General features: G+C 37.6%; 2 protein-coding genes across 2 annotated transcripts; one reads left to right on the forward strand and one right to left on the reverse strand.

Moving 5' to 3' along the window:
* Nucleotides 1-1,006: 1,006 nt before the first annotated feature.
* On the forward strand, nucleotides 1,007-8,290 carry alg8 (ALG8 alpha-1,3-glucosyltransferase). Its single transcript, XM_061248511.1, has 13 exons — nucleotides 1,007-1,150; nucleotides 1,661-1,739; nucleotides 1,830-2,023; nucleotides 2,117-2,226; nucleotides 2,530-2,597; nucleotides 3,145-3,271; nucleotides 3,553-3,656; nucleotides 4,384-4,504; nucleotides 4,795-4,934; nucleotides 5,323-5,462; nucleotides 5,551-5,648; nucleotides 7,095-7,167; nucleotides 7,568-8,290. The coding sequence occupies exons 1-13, from the start codon at nucleotides 1,062-1,064 to the stop codon at nucleotides 7,797-7,799; spliced, it is 1,575 nt and encodes a 524-aa protein (XP_061104495.1). The 5' UTR covers nucleotides 1,007-1,061; the 3' UTR covers nucleotides 7,800-8,290.
* Nucleotides 8,291-11,409: 3,119 nt separating this feature from the next.
* Nucleotides 11,410-19,061, reverse strand: guca1d (guanylate cyclase activator 1d). The gene is made up of 4 exons (XM_061250170.1): nucleotides 18,867-19,061; nucleotides 14,960-15,109; nucleotides 11,836-11,923; nucleotides 11,410-11,540 (listed from the first exon to the last, which is right to left on the reverse strand). The coding sequence occupies exons 1-4, from the start codon at nucleotides 19,059-19,061 to the stop codon at nucleotides 11,410-11,412; spliced, it is 564 nt and encodes a 187-aa protein (XP_061106154.1).
* Between the last annotated feature and the right edge of the window lie 212 nt (nucleotides 19,062-19,273).

The raw sequence follows: 19,273 nt of genomic DNA on the forward strand, positions 1-19,273 counted from the left end.
CCTGAAGGACATCACAGCCCCCCCTGCTGGACCCCCTACAGTGTGGCTACTGGGGAAACAGGTCAGTAAATGATGCAGTCAACATGGGACTGCACTACATCCTGCAACACCTCGACTCAGCCTAGCATTCAACTCTGCTCTTCTCCCTTGACACAAATGACTGCACCTCAGGAGACCCATCTGTTAGACTCCTGAAGTTTGCAGACAACACAACGGTCATTGGCCTCATCCGGAATGATGACAAGTCTGCATACAGAAGGGAGGCTGAACAGCTGGCCCTCTGGTGCGTTCATAACAACTTAGAGCTGAACAGGCTCAAAACTGTGGAGATGGCAGTGGATTTCAGGAGGAACCCCCCCCATTACTGCCCCCTCACTATACTCAACAGCAATCACCGTAAAATAAACTTGTAACTCAAAACATCCACTGTACCTACATATTCTAAATTATATTATTTGTAGTTCAAATACAGTTATTAACATGTACATATCATCATTATCAATAAAAATCTAAGCATGCTGCATATACTATATATTCATGCATATACTGTCAGATAACCCAAATCACCTACCTTATGAATATAACATAACGTTTTACTTTGCACTATTGTCTTTTTTTTTACAATCTCAGTGTGTATATACTTGTATATTATATATAATTATACATAGGCTATATATTTATATCTCCACTTAGTAGTTAAATGTCCATATTTACCTTATTAGCTTTGCTGTCCCTTTTTTTTTTTAGCTGCATGTCTGTTCTTTGTAAATGATTGAGAACAAAACAGTTACATTCCTTGTATGCCTATGTACTTGGCCAATAAAGCTGATTCTGAGTAAATATATTTTTTCCGGGACTACAAAATCCAGACGCCCTGGTGTGCTGCGCGGAATGCAACGGCGATTCACTAATCATACAAAAAAGGGGATATGCTATAAACTGGGCAGGGTTAAAGCACTGAAAGCTCCAGTTCATGTACACATTAGGCGGCGTGGCCACCCAGAAAAAATGCTGTCTGTACGATAGACCGACCATCACTTCTGTGTTTGTTGGGGAGTGTCATGGCGGCGCCCATGTCTGAAAGCTGGAGTTGGTTCCTCGCTCTGGCATTTGGAGTTTCCCTTCTGAAATGTCTACTGATAAACACATAGTAAGTTTATATATTTGATTGACACTGACGAAGCCATTAACTAGCTACGGTAGTTTATGGTTAGATAAAACATCCTGTGTAGATAACATACAACTTAGCACCGTCATGTAGTCTTATGCCAGCTCACCATATCCCATAATACTTGCCAAACATTGAGAATGAATACATTTCTTGTTGGAAGACCAAGTTACCTACCAAAGCACGTGGGTTTAATGGTTAGGTTAGCTAACAATAGTTAGTTACTATAATGTGAATTCTTTCCATAATTTCTGCGTCGCTGACGTTGCATGTGATGTGGATAGTTTGAGCAAAATTGTACCCTGCTTTGTAAATCATCTTGCTAGAATATTCAACGTTATATAGGCTATGTGTATATATATATATATATATATATATATATATATATATATATATATATATATATATATTTTTTTTTTTTCGTTATATATAACTGAAGTTTGCCAGATACGTTGTGAATGAATGCTAATTAATGTTTCTTTCCCCCCACAGCCATTCCACTGATTTTGAGGTACACAGGAACTGGTTAGCTGTCACACACAGTTTACCTATTTCACAGTGGTATTTTGAGGTATGCATTCACGTGGCACTAGCACCATCATACCAGGCATGTTTGGTGAATGCATGATGCTAACACTGCTGTTGTTTTTGTTTGCTAAAGGAAACATCTGAATGGACCTTGGATTATCCTCCCCTGTTTGCATGGTTTGAATATGGACTGTCTCACATTGCAAAGTATTTTGACAAAGAGATGCTGGTAGTGCAGCATCTAAATTACGCCAGTCCTGCCACTGTTCTCTTTCAACGATTCACTGTGATCTTAGCTGATGTGGTCTTCATTTATGCTGTGAAAGAGTGAGTATGTTGTTGGTTCTTTTTATAAATTCCGTATCTACTGTGATGAATTTAGGAACTTTTCCATCACCTTTCCTTATATTACTCTGTTAGGTGCTGCAAATGTGTGAAAGGGAGCAGGCGATCCAAGGACCTTTTGGGGAAGCCCTCTTTTGTCCTAGCTGGGCTGCTACTCTGGAATTTTGGACTACTTATCGTTGACCGTATCCTTAAATCCCATATCTCTTTTAAACCTGAAATTTTACTATCCTCAAACAGAATTGTGGGAACAAAAGCGAAGATCAACCTCATGTTCATCATACACGTTTGTTAGTAATCAAATGAAGTAATTTGTTTTTATTTATTTAATTTTGTGAGGAGGGGTTGTCCCTTTTGCTTTGGTCACTATGAACAGACACTGCAGATGGCATTGCTCCAGTAACATAAGTCCATGCTTAGAGACTCAGTTTAGAATGTGAAAACATTTGAGATGTTTCTGGTTTCAAGGCCTTAATGTTTTCCCACAGATATTCATTTCCAGTACAATGGGTTCTTGTTTGGTGTTCTGCTTCTTTCTGTAGCTAGACACTTTCAGGTACATTTTTTATATTCAGCTATATTTGAGATTATCAGAAACTGCAGAGATTGCTCTTCTGATGTATTAGGATATTGTGAATATCAACCGGGATGTGATTCATTTCTGTTTATTTTGGAAATTCCGATTTTTGAGAACCAAAATGTCTAACAGTGGTCCGCACTCTTAGTGCTGGACAGCCCCAGGGTGTGCTGGCTTTCGTTGTTACTCAGGGCTTAATTGATCAATTAAAGCAGTCTGTTACACAGTTAACTCACCTCACCTGCTTTCTTGGGTCTGAATTGGGTTGCTGATATTAAGGTGGAAAGAGAAAGCAGCTTACTCTGTGGCTTTCCTGGGCCAGGAGTGAGCACCACTCATCTAACCCAATAACACATATCAAGAGTGTTCGCTCCCATTGGCAACTAATAGGAGAGAATGTTTAACAATAAAGCAAAATACTAATGGCCCCAGAGACATGCAGTGTCTGAAATTCATGGTTTCCAGATGAATCTGTTAACATCAAATCTCTCCATCCTAAAGTTTTTTGATGCTGTGTGTTTCACAGGGAGGACACCTTGAAGGAGCGCTGCTTTTTGCTCTACTGTTAAACCTGAAGCATATTTTTCTGTACATTTCACCTGCCTATGGTATCTACCTACTGAGATCATACTGCTTCACCAAAGACAATCCAGGCAAGCTCTCGCATTGCTCATCCCTTTGAAGAAGATGCAAAAAAACAACCACAAAAAGCACTATCTCTGTAAAGTAGCCTAACGCATAGTTTTTTTTTTAATGTCAGCATGTTTTATGTGCGGTTTTTAATCAATAATGAGAAGCTGTGCTTTATTGCCAGTATAGTCAAGGGTGTTGTTAGGCACAACATACTATATTGTGCATTATAGCATGACTGGAATGCTGTATGGACCATGGATCAACAAACCTATTTCATGAAATATCTCCCTTCTCTTTTTAGATGAGTCTTTAAATTGGAGGAGTTTCAGTCTTTTGCGGTTAGCAACACTGGGAGTAATTGTGTGTTCTGTGTTTGCACTGTCGTTTGGACCTTTCATTTTGCTGGTAAGTAATTTATGGGCTATTCCATGCTTTCTCCAGGAGTTTGCCCCACACCACATCCTTTTTCTGTGGCAGTAGATAATAATGTGATATTGAATTTGTGCTTCATAATAAATAAAAATTGTAGAGTTTTCTGGGTGTTGTGAGGCATCACAGCACAAAAATGCTATTTTTAGAGGACCATACCTTTGTAAGGAAAAGTCGTATATATTTGTATTTAGATGCAATTTTGTTTTGGAGATATTTGGCCCTAAAAACTTTTTTTTGCTAGGGACCAATTTTGGGTGGTCATATCTCCAAAAATGAAATATTTCTAAATGAGTCATCTGAGAGCACTTTCTCATTGTGTAAATATACATATTTTACTAATAGTATTAGCTAAGATATGAAAATTCAATTTGGCCAAACTTTGGATATCTTGAAGTTACATAAGGATGATGTTTTTCATTGTGAAGCCCAGAAAAATTGAATGGCTCTACTACATTTCCAGGAATTTTATATCTCATAATTTTCTACCAATACATGTGATGTTTTCCATCTCCTGGAGTTTGTATGGAATTTTTAACTCTCCTTTGCAATGATGCACTCATGTTACTCATGGGGCGTGGAGGGTGCAAGCATTCTATCCTGTAATTTATCCAAGCTCTCTCTAATTTGTGTTTCTGTTTAAGTGCTCTCAAATGTACTGCCATAATTATTTGTTTTCAGGTCAGTTGTTTGTGTTTTAAAGGGCCAGCTTCCTCAGGTTTTGTCCCGGCTCTTCCCCTTCAAAAGAGGATTATGTCACGCCTACTGGGCTCCCAACTTCTGGGCCCTGTACAACATGGCCGATAAAGTGCTGTCCATCCTGGGTACTGCTTCTGACAACAACAAAAACAACAAAAACAACAACAACAACAACAATAATAAATAAACACTACATGCTCATAAAAAACAAGAAAAACTGATAAGACATTTTTATGCACAGGAGATTGAAGGGCTTAGAAGTTGACCACCTTTGACCACCTTTTTTAAAATTAGGAATAGGAAATATAAATCAAGTAAACAATAAAATTCTATTTGACAATATTTAATTGTATTTATGTCTCAATGTACTTTTGTATCTTGTGTTGAAAATTTGTTTTCTTTTTACTTGTCCTAGGTGTGAAACTGAAACTATTTGATGTGGACAGACTTCCTAAGGCCTCGATGACAGGTGGCCTTGTCCAAGAATTTCAACATTCTGTCCTTCCTTCTGTCTCTCCTTCAGCAACGCTGGTTTGCACCGTAATATCAATACTTGTGAGTATCATTCATGGTGTATTGGGGTATTTATTCTCTGAAGAATATGTGTATTCGAATGAAAATATTAGATGACTGTGTTTGTCAGTAGATTTTTTTAAAGATCGTTTTGGTAATTCCTCTATATTAGCTGGGCTGTGAATTTCCCTGGTTAAATGAGAAAATTACATTATATCACATTACATTATTGGCATTTGGCAGACGCTAATACAGTAATTCACTAGTAATACTGATTTCAAGGCCCAAATTATCCCTTGGAGTCTAACATTCTTTTGTGATATCACCTGCTCAAGGCTATGAAAGCTGTTGAAGTGTGTGATTATGATGTGCCTTTTGTTGAGAAACCCCCCCCCCCGTAATTTATTTTTTCTCTTCTTACTCCCTTAAGCCTGCCGTTTTCAGTGCTTGGTTCAGGCCCTCTGGGGTTCGAGGTTTTCTGCGGTGTGTGATCATTTGTGCACTAGGGTCCTTCATGTTTGGATGGCATGTGCATGAAAAGGCTGTTCTAATGGCAATCCTTCCATTAAGGTAATTCCCCAAGTTGTTTGTATTATCGAGTATTACCTTCTGTTTTGTATATCTTTAAAGAGTTCACGTTTTAAATGCTTTTTTGCAGCTTAATGGCAGTTGAGAGAAAAGAGGATGCTCGCATATTTCTCATCTTGGCGACCACAGGTCATTTCTCTCTATTCCCACTGTTCTTCACTGCACCAGGTATGTTGCTGTCTCTTTAAATACAGTAGTTTGCAGTGATGATTATACACCACTACGTTTGTCTAAAAGGGCTCCTAATATATTACTTCTTAAATTTGTTTTAGTGAAAATGCATTGAACAATACTATTGTAGGCAATGAAAACAAAAAAAACATTACATTGTGGTAAAAGTATGGCTAATAAACAGAAACCCTGAAAACATAATTTTAAAAAAATATGTAAAAAATTGATTTTTTTTTTACTTTTGCATAGCATGAATGTATGTTTGAAGGCTCATTTCATGATTGTTGATGGTAAACAATTTGTTTAAACTGGTTTGAAGCAACATTATTCTGCAAAATTACTTCTGATTGTCAGTTGTTCCAGTATTTAAGGTAACGTGAACTTTGAGCTGTGTCACAGTGTTAAACGCGATGGCATAACGGAAGGAGATTTTTCGTAGCCGCATTGTAGCCTTACAAGACGCCGGTCGGTCACTTGATGAAAGGAATCATCTGGTGACATAAAAGTTTTGACTTAGCCCAAAGTTATGACTTGGCTCAAAGTCCAGACCTTAATCCGATTGAGCAAATCTGGGATTTGCTGGATACCAAGATAAATACATCTGTTGTAACATTGAAAGAATCTCTTTGGAATGAACTTCAAACCATATGGAATGGTTTATCGAGTGAAGAAATAAAAAAAATATGTGAACAATTAAATGCTGTAATTAAAGCAAAGGGTGGCCACCCTTTTTCTCCAAAAGAGACTATTATTTTTGTTTTCACAATATATTGTTATCTGTTTACTTATTTTCATCTACATGAACCAATATTACATGTAATAAATACTTGAATAGTACTTGGTTCTAATTTATCTTAATTGTGTTAAGTGTATAATCATCACTGCACACTACTGTATGAACTACTCAGGTACAAGGTAATAATTAAGGCTAAAATGGTGACGTCTATTCAGTCTCAATTTCTGCAAAAAGGCTGCATATAATAAACAACATGGATAATGATCTATATTTGTTCAAACATATGGGAAAACTATATACTTTTACTTCAATATATTTTCTCATTTAAAAAAAAAAAATTTCTTTTTTAGTAATATTTATATTTTTTACATACAGCTTAAATCCCATGAAAAACCTGTGGTCTGAACTGAAGAGGGGATGCCCAAGGATATCAATGATTCTAAAAAGTTATTCACGGAGGAATAGTCAAAAATCCCTCCTAATGTGTTCACTAACCTTATTAAAAATGATAGAAAAAGACACTTGTGCAAAGTATTAAATCTGAAGAGCCAATAATTGTGGAACTTTGGGGAGATTACGCATGTTGGAAAATAAAGCTTACAGTACTTTGAGTTTACAGCACCTTTTTTGCATATTTATTTAGGGTGGCAATAATTCTGGAGCCCACTGTATATGGTGGATAATGTATGACAACTCTTGTTTTTCAGAATTGCCCATCAAAGTTCTTCTCATGTTGCTGTTTTCACTGTACAGTTTTACATCATTAAAGATGCTCTTCAGGTCAGTGTGCATGTTTTAGTGATGTTCATTTGTATGTAAATTAACATAGATACCAGTCAGATTTCTCAAAAGATTGTGTGTTGGAAGGTGGCGATTTGTTTGATATGCACTTCCTCTCACTTATTCAGCCACGTCCCTGCGTCTTGTGGTTTTACATTACATGATATTACAATCATTGAGGAGTGTGTTTGAATTGGTTTGAATCTGTGATTTCAACTTATACCCACCATCAGGGATTGATGTGATTGGTTAGGAAACATTGGTTACATCCCAGACATTGGCAGGTTTTCTCTATATGAAATGTGCTGCTTTTGCCGGGCTTATAGTGGAAATGTTCTCAATATTTGGGAGCTGTCCCAAATATTTATATAATTTTCCGACATTTTTTTTAACCCCACAGACATGAAGGCAGCTTGCTTAGTGTTCCAGAGGCAGTTTATCTCACAGGTTTGATTCCTCTGGAGGTTTTTTGTGAGTTTGTTTACCCCTGGACCACATGGCAACAAACCCTCCCATTCATCCCCCTGCTGGTGACATCTGTGTACTGCGCTCTCGGGGTCTCCTACTCTTTCATCATGCTCAACGTGTTGTTGCTTAGGACTGAAAATACTGGAAAAAATAAGTCCCAGTGAGTGTCTGCAGGCAACAAAAAGTCCACTGTGGCCGTGCAGGGCGACACACAATCGGTCCTTGTGTCACTCAGGGATAATGTCTGCTTGTTTGCTTAGCTTGAGGTTTCTTCCTCCTACTCATGTCTGTGTGAGCCGACGTGGAAATTGCAGTGTGATGAGAAGCGGTGGCTGACATTGCATGCTTTGTAGGAGGCCGCATACTCGTCTCCGTTCTCCTGAAAAAACAACTGGGGATATGAGCAGATGGATGCAACTAGCGGGTACAATAGGTTCACTTTTGCACCCCACTGATTGGGGCAGGCTGTGTTGCAAGAGTATTTTCAGAATGGGTGTAGCAGATCATTTTTTCCCATGGTGGACCAAATGTAATTTAAAATTGTACTTAAATATGTGGGGCAATACTGTACCATTTAGGCAACACAAAAATGGAATGTAGTTTTTGCTTTTTATTTTTGAATTTTCATATTGTCAAATAAAATGCTAATTCTGGCTTCATTTGTTTGTTTTCTTTTTATTGCCACAAGGTGGTGTTTACTGTATACAGCAATGAGTTTAAGCCTTTAGGACTGAGGGCGTATCCTTGATTGTTTTATGAAGTGCAAATATGGCTTTGTAGCTTCACGGTCCTCAAAATGGGGTAGATCATGTATAAAAGCAACTTCAGACAGTATCCAAGACAATTTCTTATCCATGGATTAGGTTTCTTTTTCCTCACTTTATGATGTGAAAGCAAAGCTCAATTTATCAGTGAGGTTGGGTTCATTGCAGCCAGTGTGTGGTGCCCAGATAAGATCACTTGCTGCTTAGACATCAAAGTGTTGAGCTATTGGCCAAACTGGAACTTTACGGCTCATTTCCTTGTGGTATGTGCCATAACATTTTAAATGATCAGGATGTACTCAGACTGGAGCAAGGATTACATGAAATTACTGCTGTAATTGTTTTTCCCAATCCTGGTCCCGGAACAGACTGTTTGTTTGAATTCTGATTCTAATGATGACTGAAGTTCAAAATATAGCTACAAGCAGCGATGTAGGGGGCTGGATGGATTCCATAGGTTTTTGAGCATGGGAACTATGTGGAAGAAGAAGACTCCTATGCATCCTTTGTTTGGCCCCATAATAAGGTCCAAAGTTGAGACTCACAAACACACGCACACACAACCAGTTGCTGTGGAACGCCCCTACCAGAAGCAAGTTTTATGGAATATACTCATGATTTGACCTAAATATTTTTCACTGCATTAAGGTGTCATTAAAATGTAGGTTTATTTATTTCTAAGTCATTGTCATTACAGGAATAAGGGTTAATGATAGAAAATAAAGTATAATAAGCTTTATTAATAAGGCAACACTTATACATGAACAAAATGCATATTGATCAAAACAATTATTTACAGTCTTCTGAATGTCACATAACCTTCCAGTATGACATATTGACTAATTGAAACTTTTCCTTTTTGATTTGTGCCCTTCATTGCACAAAAACAACAAAACAGAAACTGAAAGATGTAAACTGAAGTGTGGTAGTTAGTGAAATGTGAATGAAAAATAATAGAATTCACAAGGCCCTTTCTTATCCCTACAATGCTGTTAACCCCTTGTTTTTAAAATGGAATATCTGAATTTTAAAAAAGATCTCATTCTTGTCTCTAAAAGAGAGACACAGTCATTCTCAGAATATAAAAAAATCATATTTACAAATTCACGCAGTGGTCGAATTCAATATGCGGCAGTTGGATGGATTTCCCCCACAAAAAGGTGTTCACCCATTTGATCACAGGTCAGTGTTAGAAGTGATAGAACTTATCTCCATAATTAATGACTGTATAAAATGAGCATGGTTTATGCACCTGAACAATTCTATGCTATTCTAAGTCTATGCTAAATTTTACAGTCTGCCCTCAATGACAACACTTGGGTTTAAACTAAATCAGCCTAAAAGGTAACAACTTACATGTAATTCAGTGCAACTACACATGTAACTATTGCTGGTACTGTGTACAGAATGCATGCTAAGACAAGTATAATAATTTTGGCGCGTGTGTGTCTGTGTTGGGTTGGGGGGGGGGGGGGGGGGTTCTGCAATGTGTGGTAGACACTAATTACCAGAGTAAGTTATTGGGAGCATTTTTGGAAAAGAGGGTCAGGGCTTCTGATTACTTGCCAACCATGCTAGCTGAATACAGATGGGACCATGAGTCTCGCAAAGGTGATTTCGTTTTTTTGCCTTGACTGCACAGTGCAATTATAATATCTAAAATCGATACACTTTTATCACATGATTCTAATGTTCCTATTGTTTTTGGGACAGTTTGCATGCCTCATACATGTAGCTGTTTGGTAAGTCAGTGAGACCATTTGAATGTCAGTCCACAGGAATTGTGTGAGACTCCCTTTGGGATCAAGGACAGATTAGCACCTTAAATAGGAGAGTAGAGAATTACAAGCCACACAAGGTAATAATGTCCTGCACGCAAGGGCTCCAGACCTCGGTCAGTTATGCAATTGAAATTCTGTAACTGTTCGGATCTGAAATCACTGCAGATATCAGGGAATTCTGAACAAACCATACTATCAACCACAGACGTAAACATCATATGAATTTCTTTTTCTCTGAATAATAGACACAAATAGTTTAGTTTAAAATTGCCAGTAGTCTGCAAAAATGTTATTGGTGCATAAAGAATTAAGGTATTTCATAATTATATTGATGCAGGTTTGATGTGGCCACACACCATACATGTTGGATATGGAACACAAGCCACACTGGAACAGATTTATGAGATTTTACAGAGAACCTGCCTGTCTGATCCCAGCCTTCAGATGTATAAACAGCATCAGCGGGAGACAATAGCAGTTCCCAGACTTACATTTACCTCATCCAGAACATTTAGTTTAACCACATGCATGCATATATGCAGCACCCTGGCTACCTCCAACAGTTCTTGCCTCAGTGAGGCACGACAAGCCTGGTTAATATTACTTGCTGATCCATTCCTTAAAAAGCATCCAGGTTGCACTTCCTCCACAGTAAGCTCTGTCACTAATTTCCCAGTATTTCTGAAACCCTTATAGCATTAAAGGATCAGCAAGCAGCTGAGACCGGCTTCAGCTAGGTCATAACTAGCAGCTACACCCATCTATGTAATGCACTGCACAGTGAGAGAGAGTGAGAGAGAGCATATGTGATTATGTGTGCATATTATCATCATTATTATTCCCCTTTCAGAATTAACCGGTTTAGGCTTCGAGAGAGGATGCTGCTGTGAGATACAAATGGCTTGTGGCCACCAGTCTGTCGACTCTTGCATCCTTTGGGGGGCCACCCGTATTTGGGCAGTAGTTCAAGCAGAGAGGTTGGGGTTTAGAACCATTCTCTTCTTTCCCCCAAATTAGTGTTTCTCTTTCTTGATATTGCTGACAGTCTCAGAAAACTTTGTTTCTGTTCACCACAGATATTCCATTAGGCGGAGATGAGTGTGCGCCAGGGGCTATCAGTCCGCAGCTGGTAGTTTTTCCTCATCGACCTTTGATGTATTAATATTTTTGAAAGGGTTTTTTAAAATACTGTTACTGCATTTTCCAGTGTGCAGATCTCCCCCAAGTCTTCACACGCTTTTCCGCCTGCCATTGACAATGATTACTAGCACTGGGGTCAGATCCATCATTTTCTTTAGCATCTCCATGATATCTGGATGATTCTTTGCTCCAGTGATGAACTCCTCTAGTGTCAACTCACCTGGGTAGGATTAAAGTCAAGGCAAAGGTGATTATTGACTGATATTTATCACACAATTCATTGCTTCTGTTCATTTTTGAACAACCTATCTCACAAACGTTCTGGTTAATTTAGATCATGGACACTTTTTATGAAATTATTAATTCAAATATGAATTCATATTTGTCAACCAGGCTTGGCATGCCGATTGTCTATTGGGAAATATTTAAAAGTAATAAGAATGATGGACCAGAAAATGCATAAATGTACATGACTACAAGCTTTGACTGGAAAATCCTCAGGTCTTTTTCCTTACCTTCTCCGTTAACATCGATCTTTTGGAAAATGAGGGACACAATCTCTTCTGGAGGAGTTTCGTACACTCGGGTGATGTCCTGTATGGCCTAAACCAAAAAGGAAGCAGAGTACTTAATTAATGAACAATTCATTAAACCACCCAGGGAACGGACACAGAAAAAACAAACTAGAGGAATGATTCTATGCTGTATTCCTTTCAACAGAATTAAATTGGTGGTTGTTTCATTGTGTTTACTGAAGACACTGATAAAGAATTTTATCCGAGTCCAATTTCTTTTTGAATTTCTTCTTCTCCTAGAACGTATTACCTAAGTTAGGTGTGCAAACCTTATTCCCTTTTTGATACATACAGTGGGGTCCAAAGGTCTGAGACCACATTGAAAATCAGTTTCTTTCATGTAATCCTGGAAACAAACAGAAGGTTTTAGGATTTAACAAAAATTAAAACAATGGAAGTTACTTCAAAGCTTTGGAAGAACTACTCAAAGACCAAAGAAGAGCAAGGATGCTGGACAATCCACAATCACCTGACCTCAACCCCATTTATGGGGGCACTTGAAGACTAACAAAAGCCAAGCATTCAGTAACATCAAAAGATGCTTGATGAATATGGAACATTGTGAAATAATGCTAGGATAACATGAATCATCAGGTTTTGCACAAATTTGTGGAGTCTAGCTTGATTGCACGTTGCCATTAAAGCAAAAGGTGGACATACCAAAGAAATTCAGAAAATTTAATTTTTAATGTAAAGATTTTTCAACTGAATTTATTATGCTGGTAATATAACTAGTAATGGAAAAGTTTGTATTCAATTAGAAAAGAATGCAAAATAGAAGGATTTTCACTAGCGGTCTCACTTTTGGATCCTATTGTATTTCTGAAAATTTAAGAGAAATATTACATATTCAGAAGAAAATTCTTCTGTCATGTGATTTTACATTTCAATTAGTAATATTTCATTGATAATTGCCAATGTCTTAAATTTTACTTTAAATTCAAATGTAAAATATGAAATTTTTTCTCTGTGTTTGTGATATCCAAATGTATTCATCATCAGTCCTCATTAGCCTCCACTATTGATTCAGAGATTTCAGCCATCTTTTGAACTTGATTAATGATCTTATTTCATTTATTACTTCCAATTGAGATTAAACATCTATTTTTCAAGAGAGAACTGGCCAAGGTAGCAGCCAAAGAAGTTTAAAAGGATAACAAACAAATTCCCAACACAATACAGCATGATTCACAATTACTGCATAAAAAGACAACAAAATACAACATCATAGGCAGATGTTGTGATTTCATCACAGGAAATAGCTGCACTCCTCAATTTGTTGGGCAAGGAACAATTGTGTGCAACTGTTTTCTGTGATGAATTGTGTGAATTGTGTAGTATTGTGTTGGGAATTTGCTTGTTATCCTTTTAAACTTCTTTGGCTACTACCGTATTCTTATGACATCATAGTCTACCTGTCAGCCTCCCATAGACATGAGTTTAGAGGAAGACACTGCATGTGCAGCTGAAAAAGTACAGGGCACATCTGTCCATTGATGCATGCGTCTTGGAAGGGCTGCAAGGCTGAAACCATATCCCTGCTTTTCGGTCTACTTTTTTTTTTCTTTTTCTCATTTCATAGTGAACCCTTATAGAAACAGAAAACAATTAGTAAATATTCTGCAACATTTAATAAATGTTTTGGCCAATAGCAATGTACAAAAAATATTGATATATCTGAAAGTGGCAATGGTATTTGCCCATATATAAACATTATTTTGATATATATTCCTTTTCTGTGAGGAAATTCTGCAGAAGCATTACTATCACTTACTGTGTAGTAAAATGTATTTTATGAATTAAATTATCCTCAACTCTCAACCCCCCATGATAGGATAAGTTTGACTGATTAGCATTCAGATCCTTCCCTAAGGAGACAGAGGACACCCCTAAAGCTGTGGGTAGTGTGTGACAGAGTATCATCTTGATAAATATTTGTATTTGAAAAGCATTTGTATTTCAGGTATCCAATAAATTCTGTCAATTCTAATTGCAAACACCTCCTCAAACATCACTAATGTCTTGATCAGCTCATAAATCATAAATCAGGTTTTCTGATGTTGTGGACCATTGTCTGTTTAGGGCTTTGGGGCTTCTTTTTAAAATACAGCGTGGAGATATCCCATATATACTTAGGAATGCAAAACATCTCTGGCGGAGGAGGCTAATACAAGCTCTTTATGTAGTACTTCTGCATACTATATGAAAAGAATCCCCTTGTGGTAGTAGGAAACAAGACAGTTCAAAAGGGCACTTGCAGTTAATGCAGGTTGATAAACCATATCAGCAAAAACATAACTAATAAGTTTATTGAGATTGTATTGGTGTATACCTATGAAATACTCTCAAAAAATGGTCCAATTGCATCCAACAAGACCAATTAAGCACATCAAATTTTTTGAATCCAAAAGAATGCGATATTTGACCCAGGTCTGATCTTTAGTCATCCATTCTTCATGTAAAAGACAGGGTTATTTCTCATCTTCTTTCATAAATTTTTTTTTTTTTTTTTTTTTTTTACAAAATAATACAGTCAGCCAAAGCATCTATTTACTTATATGAAACTCCTATACTGACATCAGGGTATTGAGAATGAGAGACTGTGACAACCCTCTCTTTGTAGAGGAAGCAATCAGAACCAAACCCAAGAGAGCAGAATAATTATAACACTGTGTCCTGGGGCCTCATTTAATAAAGTGGTTGTATGCATGGATTTGATCCTAAATTCAATAGATTACGTATAAATCAACACACATATTCAAATGTATAAAACTTGAGAATGTGTATGCAAACTCCTTCCTTGTGCCTATGTAGGCTAAATACTTGCTCAGACAAGCTACCTAAGCACTAATAGGTTGACTAGCTCATACCCCACTAGACCAGCTTTATGACCAGCTTGGCCATGCTGCTTGACCAGCTCATACCCAGCTAGACCAGCTTATGAACATACACATACCAAAAATTAAGTTCTGAACAGAGTCTGAAGTTTGAAGAAATTATATTTGTGAATTGCCAAGTAGATCTGTAGCAAGTACCACTTTAAAGAAATATTCTCTTTACGTACGGTGAATATTGTTTCCAATTCTTCTTTGTCAATTTTTCCGTTTCCATCTTGGTCAAAGAGCTTGAAGTACCACTTCAGCTTCTGATTTATTTCTCCTTTCAACATTAAACTAATGGCTGCGATGTACTCCACAAAGTCGATATAACCATCCTGCAAGGCAGAGAAAAAACAAAATCCATCAGTGATTCAATTTACAAACAAAACACTAAAAGGCCCAGCAGTGTAATAGCCTGATTAAGGAACTCAAGTTGTGACCTCATGTGAGGTTATAAGATTCTATTATATATTATTATAGGTTGTTAGATGAAATCCGAGGTGGGGCAGTGTTGTTGTACCTTTGATTAAATATCCTTTCTTAAGTAAATATCCAACTCAGTAAATTGGTAGATTGGGCAAAGCATTAAGCTATGTCAGTTGCTCTGGACAAATGCATATAAATGCTAAATTATATTCGATGAGTGACAATAAGATCTTTAAGAGAAAGATCTTAAGATTCTTTCAGTGAAGGCACTGAAATTTTCAAAAGCATTACCTTGCAGATATTTCATTTTCTAATACTCATTTTCTAATAAATCTTACTTTTAATAGCTTTACTGCGTATTCCAGTGGTACAATAAGTAATAAAATATTCATTAGAAACTCTCATTATTATTCAGTAAATTCATACAGTATGTACTGTATTCTTTACAAGCAGGACTTGAATATAACCTATAGGAAATTAACAAAAAAGGGAAACAACAATATTTTAAAAAATGTTTCTGGTGTTTCCATAATGGTGCGGGGCAGACTGATATGCATCCATAAAATAATTTGACCATATTATTTGACTTTACATTGATGTTTACATTTTAGTTCACTGCTTCTAAGCTATATGAAGCCTGTGCCTACATTGTACCCCTTTATTTAAATGTTTCACACAGGACCAGTTCCTTAAGTGTTATGTCTACATGTTGTGAATGCATTTTCAGAATTTCTCATTGTTATATGTTATTTTCATGTATGCATTATTTAAACATAAGCAGTGTCCGAGTATTCACAATAAATAATTCCATCCATTAAAATCTGCCAAGATTAATCAAATAGGCATGCATCATTATTTTTGAGAATCTTCTAAATTCACTCAAATCATCGGTATATGGATACTCAGTGAACACTTTATTCGGTATTTATTATACTTATATTTTAGACTTTTACTGCTGTAGCCTATCCACTTAGAGTTATGATGTGTTGCGTGTTCAGAGATGCACGCCACTGTTGTAATGTGTAGTTATTTGCGTTGCTGTCACCTTCCCGTCAGTTTTGACCAGTCTGGCCATTCTCCTCTGACATCTCTTATTAACAAGACGTTTCTGTCTGTAGAACTGCTGCTCACTGGATGTTTTTGTTTTTTGCACCATTCTTTGCAAACTCTAGACACTAGTGTGCATGAAAATCCCAGGAGATCAGCAGTTTCTGAGATACTCAAACCACCCTGTCTGCCACCACTGTCTGCACTTCGTTGTACGTTGCTCTGGTTAGGAGCGACTGCTAAATGCCATGTAATGTAATGTAATGTAAGAATCAATCCATGGTCAAAGTCACTTAGATCACATTTCCCCCCATTCTGATGATTGATGTGAACATTACCTGAAGCTCCTGACCTGTATCTACATGATTGTACGCATTGCACTGCTGCCACACAATTGGCTGATTAGATAATCGCATGAATAAGTAGGTGTGATAATGTAAAAATATTCCCAACAAAGTCCTTGGTGAGTGTATATTTTTTTGTATGTTATATATAATGTAACTGTATGTAACGTATGTAAACTACATATGTACCATTGGAATACGCAGTAAAACTATTAAAAATAAGATTTTTTTTTAAAGAAAGGAGTTTTAGAAAATGAAATATCTGCAAGGTAATTCAAACTGCTTTTACACTAACATCTTTCAGTGAAAGATGATCTTATTATCACTCATCGAGTATAATTTTGCATTTATATGCATTTGTCCTGAGCAACTGACATAGCTTAATGCTTTGCCCAATCTACCAATTTACTGAGTTGGATATTTACTTAAGAAAGGATATTTAATCAAAGGTACAACAACACTGCCCCACCTCGGATTTCATCTAACAACCTAGCATAAGGTCACAACTTGAGTTCCTGTTTTCTGTTAATGCCACTATTTGTGAAGAGATATTGTTGGTGTTGTGCATAAACATTACATCTGCAAAAATGGAATGCTCAGGAACATCAATACAACGTCCATTTTTATTTAACCAATGAGCATTATAATTTCATAATTTGATGTTTTGAATCTTCATAAGTTGTTGAATAATAAAACTCAGCACATGGACCAGATGAGAACTTTCAATGTGTGTTAAAAAGCCCAAATTGCCTTGTTATCTTTGCTACCCTCACTCCATTGTGTTTGAGACCACAGTGACAAACATGCTGTCCATCACTTGTGGAGGACTCCTCTGTCCAGTCTGCACCTTGAGTCATTTAAACTGATACAACTATGCAGCAGTGTTCTGGAACAAAGAAAAAACAAACAGGGCCAGTAAATGATGGCTGTATGAAGTATCTCTGAAGGATGGCATCAGCTATGGAGGAACTTTTGAACTCTAAAGTGCTCACTGAGTGTGTATTTTGCAGCTGGGCTATCGCCAGTATGACACTTTTGGCTTGGAGGTAAGAAGACCATAATGACACTGTAAGTCTTAGGAGCATGATCTACCTAAGAAATACCAAATTGCTGTTATAAGTGTATTTTATTTGTATATCGCCATTTCCCTGGACTCAGGGACGAGTGATTAGAACAGATTCCATCCATATCAAGGTTCCAACAGGTGGGCTGGCTTTCATTGTTAAAGTAAAAGTTAAAATAGTTCATCACACATTGTTATCTCAACTCACCTGGGGCCTGTTTTGATAACTGTTTGCGCAGTTATCTGGCTAACTCAGTAATCCTGCTTTGTGGAGCAGGCCCCTGGCTTCTTAGGTATGAGCTGTTTATTGACTTTAAGATGAAAGTCAATTTCCTGGAACCAGGCTTGCAGATCACAGATATATGTCAAGATTTACCCTTCAAGTTATGTTTTTAATAATACAAATTCAGAGGGCTGTAGAGACTGTAATGGCCTGTCCTATGCACCTACATTTCTCTTAGTTACTCTGGATAGAGTCTTCAAAATACCAGAATGTAATGTAAATATACAGTCCAACCCAGATCTTCTCATAAAACCTAATTTTCATGAGGAGAAAATTTGAATGAAAAGGCATTGATAACACAATGGAACCAATAAAAATGTAATCAGTTCGGAATATATAATTTCAAGACAGGGACATGCCATGAACATGAAGTAAGTTTGAGCTGCAAACTGGAATTAAGTTCAATTAAGAATGAGCACCCTGACTGGCAAGTTCAGCCAGGGCTGAACGATAAGAGCTTTAGCATCCGCCATGACCTGATTTACCACAGAGCCGCCTCAATCCACAATTCAAACTGCCGGACCACACATAGAAATCACACAGCGTGGGGAGGCCTAGTGTCAGCAGGCTTAATGTGCCTAAGTTCTTATACGAATTAAGGAATCTTATACGGAGGGAACCAGCACAGTCCAGCTTTGTGTTTTCATCTGTTGCATGCCTTTTCCTGCCTAGCGCAGATCTATGCTAATCTCATTGTCCCAAAGAAGAGCAGAATACCCAGTGCTTAACCTCGAGAAGTGAAAGAGTGCACAACAATCACTCAAATCATTCAAAGCACAATACACAATATGCGAAATGCGCAGCCTCCAGAGAGAATCAGAGAAAGAGAGGTACACAATAGAGAGAGTGTGTCTGAAAGAGAGAATCAGAGAAAGCACAACAAAGCTCCTGGGTTAGGATAGGCAGGGATATTGACATTGGTCTCTCACCCCGTCCATGTCAAAAGTGAAGAAGACTTGGTCCACATAGCTGTTGGCATCCTCAGACATGCCCTGCAGACCCAGGATGGCCTTGAGCTCAAACAACGTGATCAGACCCGACGGAGACTCCCTCATGAACTTGTTGTACCAGTGGTGCATGTCTTCCGCCAAGATATCATCCAGGTTGGAGCCGTGGTTCCCCATAACTGCTGCCCTGGTGCACAACCCACGATGCCACTGCTGTTCTGTTTCCAGAAGAGCCAAAATGGCTGTAATCCTGCTTGTATGCGGTTGGGGCAATGGTCTTGGTGGCTGCAGTGACTATCTGCTGGCAGGGATAGAGGGACTGAGCAGAGGCAAAAAGCTTCCTAAACCTCTTATGCCTTTGGCTACTAAAAAGTGACTGCCACTTAAAA

The sequence above is a fragment of the Conger conger genome, chromosome 7 (assembly GCF_963514075.1).
Source record: "Conger conger chromosome 7, fConCon1.1, whole genome shotgun sequence".
NCBI classification, from domain to species: Eukaryota; Metazoa; Chordata; class Actinopteri; order Anguilliformes; family Congridae; genus Conger; species Conger conger.